The 11,881-nt window shown below is 40.9% G+C and overlaps 1 protein-coding gene across 1 annotated transcript; it reads left to right on the top strand.

Moving 5' to 3' along the window:
- The first annotated feature begins 371 nt into the window (after window positions 1–371).
- Window positions 372–11,669, top strand: MS4A3 (membrane spanning 4-domains A3). Its single transcript, XM_017890763.1, has 5 exons — window positions 372–484; window positions 5,085–5,256; window positions 6,694–6,831; window positions 8,474–8,530; window positions 11,487–11,669. Exons 2-5 carry the CDS (start codon window positions 5,101–5,103, stop codon window positions 11,667–11,669), a joined length of 534 nt encoding a protein of 177 aa, XP_017746252.1. The 5' UTR covers window positions 372–484; window positions 5,085–5,100.
- The last annotated feature ends 212 nt before the right edge of the window (window positions 11,670–11,881 follow it).

Raw genomic sequence — 11,881 nt, 5'->3', positions numbered from 1 at the left:
GCACATCATGTAAAAGAAGTACCAGGGTGACCACCTCCCTTCTCCAGATGCTTCTCTGACAGTGTGACTTTATCTCTTCTTGCTATGCAACTAACTCTGTTCTACCTCCATCCCACAACCTCTTCCCACTTGTCTACCCGTATTTGTTGCTTGTATTTCCTGTTCCAACAACGTGTTAAGCAACATCTGAAAGCCAGAAGACAGTTACCCCTCACGCCAGTTTCCTAATCATCACTAAGCCCTAGGGAAACAAAATGGATCAGGGAGGCCCCAGATGCAGATGTGATTAGCACACTGGTCAGTCAGCCCGCAAAACATTTTCACCGAGTCCTCTAAAGTGTTGCATAAGGTAAAGATAACGTTAAGTCTGTGGAGGCTTCCGTTATCGGGAAAAGATGCTGTAGTGATCTTTTCTGAGTGTCTCCTACTTGCGACAAGCTGGACTTGGGAGGAAAGCAGTCTGCCAAAGCCTGAAGCCTCCAAGGTATAGATTCCCTGTCCATAGACATTCCCCTTTCTTTTGCATCTTTTGTTAAAATGCCTCCCAGTGGACTACTGGGGATGTCTGCAAAGGTCTCTGTTTGGTTGCTGTGCAGAGGTTTGGAACATTTAACTGTGAGCATGGCTTCTCTTTAGGATGTGATGATTCCTTTGGAGCCATGATGGAAAGTGTTAGACATAATAATACAGCAATTTCTTTGGGAAAATGTGGGTATGGATACACACACAGGCACACACACCTCTTAGATACATTAATCCCACTGGCTGCACCTGAGTTTGTCTGCCAGCTCTGACAATGAGGGGTGATCTGGATATGCCTGAAGTATGGGGTCTGCAAAGTGCATTTTAGCATAGCTCAGAGGACAGTAGAGTGTAATGATAACTTGAGATGGATTGCCAGGTTTTGATTTTTAGCTTCTCAAATTGCTGGCTGCGTGGGCTTGGGAAAGCTACTTAACTTCTTTGTTCCTCAGCTTCTTCGTCTGTTAGATGGAAAGGATCCTAACAGTAGTACCCATTCATCTGCTGTTGTGAGAACTAAATTAGTAAACATGAGTAAAGCCCTAGAACAAATGCCTGCCACATACTAAGAGCTGGAGAGCTGAACTTAACTGGTAGTTTCCTAGAAAATCTACATTTCTCTGAATTTTTTTTTTTTTTGTGACGGAATCTCGCTCTGTTGCCCAGGCTGGAGTGCAGTGGTGCCATGTCAGCTCACTGCAACCTCTGCCTCACAGGTTTAAACAATTCTCCTGCCTCAGCCTCCTGAGTAGCTGGATTACAGGCGCATGCTGTCACAACTGGCTAACTTTTTGTGTTTTTAGTAGAGACAGGGTTTCACCATGTTAGCCAGAATGATCTCAATCTCCTGACCTTGTGATCCTCCTGACCTCGTGACCCTCCCGCCTCGGCCTCCCAAAAGTACTGGGATTACAGGCGTGAGCCACTGCACCTGGACCATTTCTCTGATTTTTTTTTTTTTAAACAGATACTTGATTTAACCAAATTTTAGAAAACATAGTTTGTTTCACCTGAAGGCTGAAAATTCTCCCTGATTATTTTGATTATTTGAAACAAATCAAGTTAAATAATATGGTTAGATATTTGCTCCCTTCAGAAATGCTCTTGGAGTTTCTTGGGATGAGCGGCTCCAGTGCTTGTAGAGGTATTTTCCATTATCATTTATCAGGATGGATACCTGGGGTTGGACCGAAAGTCTGGTTACTGATTGAACATGTGTTAACTGCTTGCCATCTGATGATTCTGAGCTAGGCACTGGAATTGCAGTGATGAGTAGACAACGAGGTAACAGATAAGTATCCAGGCAGTTAACGCTCAGGCTGATTAAGTGGTATGAAAAGGAAAGTTGAGGAAATTCTGAGAGCAACCAAAAGGGGTGCATGCTTCTTCCAGACTTGGCCAGGACTAAAAACAATGTCCTGAAAGTATGACATGTGGGCTGAAAATCAGTCTGGAAGGGCCAGGCGCAGTGACTCATGCCTGTAATCCCAGCACTTTGGGAGGCCGAGGTGGGAGGATCACCTAAGGTCGGGAGTTCAAGACCAGCCTGGCCAACATAGTAAAACCCCATCTCTACTAAAAGTACCAAAATTAGCTGGGTGTGCTGGTGCACGCCTGTAATCCCAGCTACTTGGCAGGCTGAGGCAGGATAATAGCTTGAACCTGGGAGGCAGAGGTTGCAGTGAGCCGAGATTAGGCCACTGCACTCCAGCCTGGGAGACAGAGCAAGACTCCATCTCAAAATAAAATAAAAAAAAAAATCAGTCTGGAAGGAGAGCAGAAATTATCCAGGTGAAGCTTGAGGGGACTTGTCTTTCAGGAATAGTGGGATAGCACAGAGGATTGAAGACATTTGCAGACTTGGAACTTCTGAAGGAAGACAAATCAATAAATCAAGGCTGGCCGGGCGCGGTGGCTCAAGCCTGTAATCCCAGCACTTTGGGAGGCCAAGACGGGCGGATCACGAGGTCAGGAGATCGAGACCATTCTGGCTAACACGGTGAAACCCCATCTCTACTAAAAAAATACAAAAAACTAGCCGGGCGATGTGGCGGGCGCCTGTAGTCCCAGCTACTCGGGAGGCTGAGGCAGGAGAATGGCCTAAACCCGGGAGGCGGAGCTTGCAGTGAGCTGAGATCCGGCCACTGCACTCCAGCCTGGGCGATAGAGCGAGACTCCATCTCAAAAAAAAAAACCACAAACAACAAGATAGGGAGGGGTGAGGGGTGAGGCAGGAGACATAGGAGAGAGATTATCTGGTCATAAGGCAGCAACACTCTCCATATTGCATGCATCTTAGTTCATTAGAAATTTAATCCAAAATACATACAAATTTCCCAGTGGATAAATCTGAAGTCTTGGCTTTTTGGCTATTCTTATTTATACTTCTTGCAGATAATTACGTTAGAAACTCATTCATATGGAGTTTGCTTTAAGCTTCATTGATCTTCCCTCGCTCTTGGGTTCTGTGCAGTGTTGAGCATGGGAGGTTAAGGGCCTCTTGTCATTTCACATTTATCCATAGTTAAATACATAGAGAATGTAATTTAACCTTAGCATGAAAATCAGTATTGGTAGGAAACTTTGATGAGGCGTATTGGTAGGAAAATTTTATGACATTTATAATAAACGTTTTATCAGTATTGGTAGGGAACTTTTATGAACTTTTATTGCAATTTCCAGTGTAATAATAAAACATGGCCTGACTCTCACTTTAAGTCAGTGCTTAGTAAATCTGTCACCACACTTAAATGAGGGTCATACACACCCCCAGAACAGAGTATCAGAAAGGTAAACATCCTGAAAGTGGCATGTATTTAGTTTAACAAAAAAATTAAGTTACTAGAAAATGGATCTGGTATATAGTTGATGACAAAAAGTAGAAATTAAGATACATTTCTTTCTTTTTTTAACAAAAAGCTTTTATTTTAGGTTTAGGGGTACATGTGCAAGTTCGTTATATAGGTAAGTTCGTGCCACAGAGGTGTGTTGTGCAGATTGTCACCCAGGTACTAAGCCTAGTACCCAATAGTTATTTTTCCTGATCTCCTCCCTCCTCTCTCTGATAATCTCCAGTGTGTGTTCCCCTCTATGTGTCTATTTGTTCTTATCATTGAGCTCCCACTTATAAGTGAGAATATGTGGTATTTGGTTTTCTGTTCCTGTATTAGCTTTCTAAGGATAATGGCTTCCAGCTTCATCCACGTTCCTGCAAGACATGATCTCATTCCTTTTCATGGCTGCATAGTATTCCATGGTGTGTATGTACCACATTTTCTTCATCCAGTCTACAACTGATGGACATTTAGGTTGATTCTATGTCTTTGCTATTGTGAATAGTGCTGCAATGAACATTCACATGGATGTGTCTTTATGGTAGAATGATTTATATTAAGATCTTATTCTTAACCCAATCAATAGTTTTGGCAGAATACAGCATCATTTCATGTGTTTATGGTTCATCTCATGCCATGTCCCCCATCACTTACAAAAGCATATAAGCATTTTGCAACTATTTTGTGTTGGAGGGTACTATGAATTAGGAAGTTACATTGCCCAACATTCAGAAGCCCAATGTAAGCATTCTGTGTGTACTTTAGTGATACATATTTTTTAGCTGTAATGATTGAGGTGGTTGTTTTGTGACTCTTATATACAAACTTGAAGTCCTTTTTGTCAGAAGGCAGAGTATAAGTTAAAAGTTGATACCATCTGTTCATAGATTAAGAATCCCGTACATTATCAAAGTCACCTCTTGCAATGTTACTATCAAATTAAAATCATTCTCATTTTTACAGAAGTGAAAACTGAGGTTCCCACTACAAGGTCATGCAACTAGTAAATGATGAAATCTGGATTTGAATTTGGATCTTCCATAGTGCTTAAACTCTATCATGCTATGTTGATACTCAGAAAGACATCTTCTATATAGTGCTATATAATGTAATGATTTGAAAAATATTCAACCTTAGAGTAGAATGTTTTTAGTAGAATCTGAAATGATTCATAAGCTATATGAGTTTGGGTAAGTTTCTCAATCTCTCTATACCTCAATTTTTTTTCATCTGTGAAATGGGAATAATAATAATATTATAACAGGATTAAATATATTAATACATTCACAGCATCTGGACAGTGCCTGGTAGATAATAATAAGTACTAAATAAATGATACCTACTATTATTACTGGAATCTGGCTAAAGCCGTTATTCTTATAAAGAGACCACTGCTCAGAGGAGCCATATGTCTGGTTGCCCTCGGCTGATTTGAAGAAAGGCAGGGACTATATATCAGTGCATGCAAAATGAGAAGGAAATTGCTCTTTACCATTCCAAAGTTAAGTGAAGCACCAAGACCTACTATAGTGACCCAATGATGTGTCCTACTCCAAGGCAAGACAGAATTGAACATTGTACAAACTCTGTTACCCTGCCCTGGTGTCCCATTTGTGGAGAGTCATTGTAATGTATGGACAGAATTGAACCCTTCCGGAATATTCAAAATTTTAGTAGCTAGTGGAAAAAGGGAAAGCATGAAGCCTTTGGATTTCTTTTCTATCACAGCAATAAACAACCCCCAATGGCCTCCCACGAAGTTGATAATGCAGAACTGGGGTCAGCCTCTGCCCATGGTACCCCAGGCAGTGAGGCGGGACCAGACGAGCTGAATAATTCTGTCTACCAGCCCATTGATGGATCACAAGATTATCAGAAAGAAAAATTACAAGTTCTTGGGGTAAGTCAGCCTTAGTTTAAACACTGATTTAAAAGGGAAGAAAATAAATACAGTTGACCTGTGAACAATGTGTGTTTGAACTGTGAGGATTCCCTTACATGAGGATTTCTTCCACCTCTGTTTGCCATCCCGAGACAGCAAGAACTGTCTCCCTCTCTCCTTCCTCAGTCTATTCAACAAGAAGAGGATGAGGATGAAGACTTTTATAATAATCTACTTCCACTTAATGAATAGTAAATACATTCTCTTTCTTATGATTTCCTTAATAAAGTTTTTAGTTTCTCTAGCTTATTGTATGTAACATGTTACATACAAAATATGTGATAATCGATTGTTTATGTTAATAGTAAGGCTTCTGGTCAACAGTAGGCTATTAGTAGTTAAGTTTTGGGGAAGTCAAAAGTTATATGTGGATTTTCAACCATGAAGGGTGTGGGCATTCCAAACCCCAATGTCGTTCAAGAGCCAACTGTATCATGAGGAAAACCTTGCTTATGCTGAGAAGGAGGAAATTCTGAGTTATTTATCACTGAGTTAATGAAGAATTGGAGAAAACACTGGGACTTATTACAGATCTGGGGAGCAGAAATGCAGAGCCTTTCTTTCATGGTAGAAAACATCAAGCCTTGGAGAACAGATTCCAAGACCCTTCATTTTTGGTTTTCTGCCTTTTGACCAGCCATTTTAGGAGCCTGAGCTCTATGAGGCTTATATTCTATATTTTAAATTTAAAAATTGGGTTGAGAGGCCAGACGCAGTGGCTCACGCCTGTAATCCCAGCACTTTGGGAGGCCGAGGTGGGAGGGTCAGGACGAGGTCAGGAGATGGAGACCATCTTGGCCAACACGGTGAAACCGCTTCTCTACTAAAAATGCAAAAATTAGCTGGGTGTGGTGGCAGACGCCTGTAATCCCAGCTACTCGGGAGGCTGAGGCACGAGAATTACTTGAACCCAGGAGGCGAAGTTTGCAGTGAGCCAATATCGCGCCACTGCACTCCAGCCTGGCAACAGAGCAAGACTCTGTTTTAAAAAGAAAAAAAAAATTGGGTTGAGAGAAAGTCTGAGTATGATATGGCTTAACTTCTGTCTGCCTTCATCATGTTATGGCCCGAAAGCATGCCAGGAAGAGACTTTGACTCCATCTACCTTACCTGCCATGTCTCCTTTACTCTCCTGCCACTTTCTGAGAGGAGTTCCTGAGAATGAATCATAGAAATGTGGGGGAGAGGTGAAGATGAAAGGCTGCCACTGGAATTGGTGCGGATAGTGTGGGACAAAAAACTTTTTCAGATAAGCTCTTGTTCTGTTAATTTAGGCTTGACACTTTAACAATTTCAAGCGCCGACATCTCCTTGCTGAGGAAAATTAAAATGGTCTATTTTCACTGTCCACTTTAGTATATGACTGTTATGCCTTTTTCCCCCTTCTTCTTTCAGGCCATCCAGATCCTGAATGCAGCAATGACTCTGGCTTTGGGTGTCTTTCTGGGTTCCTTGCAATACCTGTTCTACTTCCAAAGGCACTTCTTTTTCTTCACCTTCCACACAGGCTACCCATTTTGGGGTGCTGTGTTTGTGAGTATTCATACTCCCCTGGCTGTGTGTTATTTCTTAGATACCACTGCTGGAGATGTGTTTGATGACAAAAGTATTGTTTGTAGGTTATTGGAAGGTTGCATGCTGTGGTTTTGATTTGCAATTCTTGAACAACTAATTAGAAACAAGGAACTCTTTTTTTATTTTTAAATTAAATTAATTTATTAATTTATTTTTTGAGACAGCGTCTTGATCTGTTGTCCAGGCTAGAGTGCAGTGGCACGATCTCTGCCCACTGCAACCTCTGCCTCCCCAGTTCAAGTGATTCTCTTGCCTCAGTCTCCTGAGTGGCTGGGATTACAGGCATGCACCACCATGCCCAGCTAATTTTGTTTTGTATTTTAGTAGATATGGGGTTTCACCATGTTTCCCAGGATGGTCTGGAACTCCTGACCACAAGTGGTCCTCCAGGCTTGGCCTTCCAAAATGCTGGAATTGCGAGGCATGAGCCCCGATGCCCGGCCAAAAACCTCTTTCTGATTAAGAGAAATCACATTTGCCAAGTACAAATGAAGTCCTAAAAATTATCTTATATCTATGTGCTACATTTATAGATACTTAAAAAATTGAATGAAAAATGGGTATTGATGAATTGCCTTGTGGTGCAGCAGAGAGTCCTGGCTTGAGAGTTAAGAAATTTGTCTGCTGATTATTGTCTGAAAATCGGAAGAATCATTTCCACTATCTGGGTCAACATGCAATCAGAAAAAATAGGGGTGATTTTAAAATGTATTCATTCAGCTTTGATTATTTGATTATTACTTCCCTGATAGTTCAGTTTTTAAAGGTGAATGATATGTTTGTTGGTCATTTGTATATCTTCTTTTGAGAATTGTCTATTCATGTCCTTAACCCATTTTTTGATGGAATTGTTTGTTTATTTTTTGGTGATTTGTTTGAGTTCACTGTAGATTCTGGATATTAGTCCTTTGTCAGATGTGTAGATTGTGAAGATATTCTCCCACTCTGTGGGTTGTCGGTTTACTCTGCTGACTGTTCCTTTTGCCGTGCAAAAGCTCCTTAGTTTAATTAGGTCCCAGCTATTTATCTTTGATTTTATTTCATTTGTTTTTGGGTTCTTGGTCATGAAATCCTTGCATAAGCCATTATCCTAAGTGAAGTAACTAGGAGTGGAAAATCAAACATCTTATGTTCTCACTTACAAGTGCGAGCTAAGCTATGAGGATGCAAAGGCATAAGAATGACACAATGGACTTTGGGGACTCAGGGGGAAAAGGTGGGAAGGAGGTAAGGGATAAAAAGCTACAAATTGTGTTCAGTATATACTGTCTGGGTGGTGGGTACACCAATATCTCACAAATTACCACTAAAGAACTTATCCATGTAACCAAACACCACCTGTTCCCCAATAACGTATGGAAATTAAAAAAATTAAAAAAAAAAAGATGAATAAAACTCATTGCATGGAAAGACAAAAGAAATAAAGAAAGAAAGAAATAAAATGAACAACATCAAGTACAATTTTGTGTCCTAGGATGTGAATTTTAAAAAGGAGGTTTGTATGACTATTGCTGAATATCTGCTAATTGAGGGAGGGCCAAGAAGAAAATGGTTGAGACTTAATATTCCTTTATCTGTTTTACTTCCTATTTTCAAACAGTTTTGTAGTTCAGGAACCTTGTCTGTTGTAGCAGGGAGAAAACCCGCAAGAATATGGGTAAGTAGCACTTCCTCTTTCTCTATGATCAGAGGAGTGGAAATATGTTATTCATAAATGGTAGGAGAGTAGGGGTCCATGAATACAACTGAGACGCTGACTATCATTTAATGCACAAAAAATTAGTTTTCTTAACATATTCAGATGGTAGGTAAACAAGATCACATACATTGTGAGGATGCATTCCTAGGATGCTTGCTCTGAATATTGGTGGACCTGAGGCTTAGAAAAAGTCTTACTGATTTTTATGTGTTGTCACGTTTGACCAATTCTACTTATTTGGAAGTAAGAACTCCCACCACTAACTAGTTTCACAACTGAAAGTCCAAACTTCTATTCCTAAACAACTGCTAAGTCTCTATGATATGTTCTTAGTGAGTCATGTAGCCATTGATACTCCACTTTCCTACTCCATTCATTCACTTTCCCTCCTCCATGGATAGCTATTTTACCATTTTATTCTGTCCTCAAACACCAACCCTGCTTCTCTCATCCTTACTCTCTGCTGATGATTTTTCTGTCTCTTCTGAGAGAACTGAAGCCATTAGAAGATAATTTTCATACCTCCACTACTTAAGGGACTAGATCTATACCAATATATTTTTTCTTTTAGCCTCTTACCATAGGAAAATTTTGTGATTTTCTTTAAAGCTGATCTCTCTACTTGAGTATGAGATTCCATTCTTTTTTTCCCCATACAAGTGCATCAATTTAATTTGTGTCTCTCACTATATATATATATTTTTTGACAGAGTCTCACTCTGTCACCCAGGTGGGAGTGCAGTGGTGTGGTCACAGCTCACTACAGCCTCCACCTTCCAGGACTCATGCGATCCTCCCACCTCAGCCTCTTGCATAGCTGGGACTACAGGTGTTTGCCACCATGCCTGGCTAATTTTTATCTTTTTTTTTTTTTTTTTTTTTTTTGTAGAGACAGGATCTTGCCATGTTGCCCAGGCTGGTCTCAAAATCCTGGGCTCAAGCAGTCCTCCTGCCTCAGCCTCCCGAAAGGCTGGGGTTACAGGCACGAGTTACTTTGCCCAGTCTTTAATCAGCATGTAAACATCCAGTTACTGTTCTCAACATAAAAACAAAACAAAACAAGGAAACCTTGACATTATTTCTCTCTGCTAGGGACAGGCGCCATTCATATTTCATTCTGTAGCTTAACTCCTTCAAAGGAATCATCATGTTCTTTCTCTAATTTCTATCTACCGATTTCAATTAAACCCACTTCAGTAAGGCTTCATTTTATTCCCTACTATCTTCTGTAACTGCTGTCTTTAAGACCACTGAAAACTTCCACCCTGCTAAAACAATGGTCAACTCATCTAACTTAACCTATGAGTAGCATTTAGCATAGTTAGTCTCCCACTCCTCCTTCCAGGAATTTCCTCACTTGGCTTCCAGCATACATTGCTTGGCTGGTTTTCCTCCCATCTTATGGTTTCTCCATCTCAGTCTCCTTTCTTGGTTCCTCTCCTCCTCTCTGACCTTTTAATGTTCTGGTCCCCAGAGCTGAATTCTTTGCCACCTGTTCTTCTCAATCTATACGTACTTCTTCTGTGATCTTACACATCCTTATGACTTCAAATAACATCTATATGCCCACAACTCTGAAATAAGTATTTCCAGCCCAGGTGTCTCTCCTGATCATCAGACTGGCATGTAAAGATCCAAAACTTGCCGGGCGCAGTGGCTCAACCTATATATCCAGCACTCTGGGAAGGCCCGATGACCGGGCGGTCACGAGGTCCAGGAGATCGAGACCATCCTGGCTAACACAGTGAAACCCCGATCTCTACTAAAAATACAAAAAACTAGCCGGGCGAGGGTGGCGGGCGCCTATAGTCCCAGCTACTCGGGAGGCTGAGCAGGAGAATAGGTAGTAAAACGGCCGGGAGCAGAGGCTTGCAATTGAGCTGAGATGCGCGGCCAGCTGCACTCCAGCCGGGCGACAGATCCGAGACTCGTCTCCAAAAAAAAAAAAAAAAAAAAAAAAAAGAATCCAAAACTCAACTCCCAGTTTTCTTCCTCAAACCTTCTCCTCATGTCAGCTGATGGGAACATCATCCTTCCAGATTCCCAGACCAAACACCTTAGAATAACCCTGAGTCTTCTTTCTTTCACAGTCCTGAATCCTACTTTTCAGCAAATAATGTTGGCTCTACTTTCAAGCTATTAATATATCCAATTTTGGCCTTTTCTCATCTTTCTATTGATGACATTTCATCCAATCCACTTTGTCTCTCCTAATCGGGCTTCTAGCTTTTATCGTTGAACTTCTCTTTCCCTTGCTGGAAACAGTGATCCCTTGAAACCATAAAGCCAAGTATATCATTTATTTGCTCCAAATCCTTCATTGGCTTTGTATTTTTCTTAGAGTTAGAAACAAGGTCCTTTTCATGATCTGCAGAGCCCTACATGTTTTGGCTCTCTGTTAACTTTCCTTCTTCTTCATTTCCTAATATTGCCTACGTGCCTCCAACACCCTTGGCCCCCTTGCTTCCCCAGAAGATTCTGGCCTTAGGACTTTGAGTGGTTCCCTAACTGCAAGGATATTCCCCCAGATAGACTCTTGGCTGGCACCCACAGCTCTTTCATGCCTCTCCCCAGTGTCATTTCTATTTAATATTGTGAACCCCCACTCCTCTCTTTGGATTCCCAGATTCTCCTTATCCCATTCTCTTAGCCCCTAGAACTTAATCATTTTCAAAAATATTATGTAATTCACCTATTAGTATGTTTACTTTTCTGTTTGTTTTTATTGCTAGAATATAAACTCCATGGAGGGTGGGGGACAGAAATCTTTCTTTGGTCATTGATGTTTGCCTGGCATCTAGGATATCAATGGGTGTGTAAACAATATTCAATTAATGTTTGTTTCAATGAATTGTTGCCAAAGGAATGAAGTATGTGCTGCATATATTAATTGAAAATTCTTATTCTATTTCAGATACAAAACAGTTTTGGAATGAACTTTGCCAGTGCTACAATTGCACTAGTGGGGATTGCTTTTCTCTCAATAAATTTAGCAGTTAATATCCAGTCATTAAAGAGTTGTCAGTTTTCAGAGTCACCGGACCTATGCAATTATATGGGCTCCACATCAAATGTATGTTTTGAAAAATATGTATAATTATAAAATATTTCAAACAATCCAGAATGTACAGAAAAATAATATATCAGGTACCATGCTGCTATAATTTGAATCTTTTTTTTTTTTTTGAGACGGAGTCTTGCTCTGTTGCCCAGGCTGGAGTACAGTGGCGCGATCTCGGCTCACTGCAAGCTCCGCCTCCCGGGTTCACGCCATTCTCCTGCCTCAGACTCCTGAGTAGCTGGGACTAC

Source organism: Rhinopithecus bieti, unplaced genomic scaffold (genome assembly GCF_001698545.2).
Source record: "Rhinopithecus bieti isolate Rb0 unplaced genomic scaffold, ASM169854v2 scaffold_19722, whole genome shotgun sequence".
NCBI lineage: Eukaryota > Metazoa > Chordata > Mammalia > Primates > Cercopithecidae > Rhinopithecus > Rhinopithecus bieti.
This window is presented reverse-complemented; position numbering and strand designations above follow the sequence as displayed.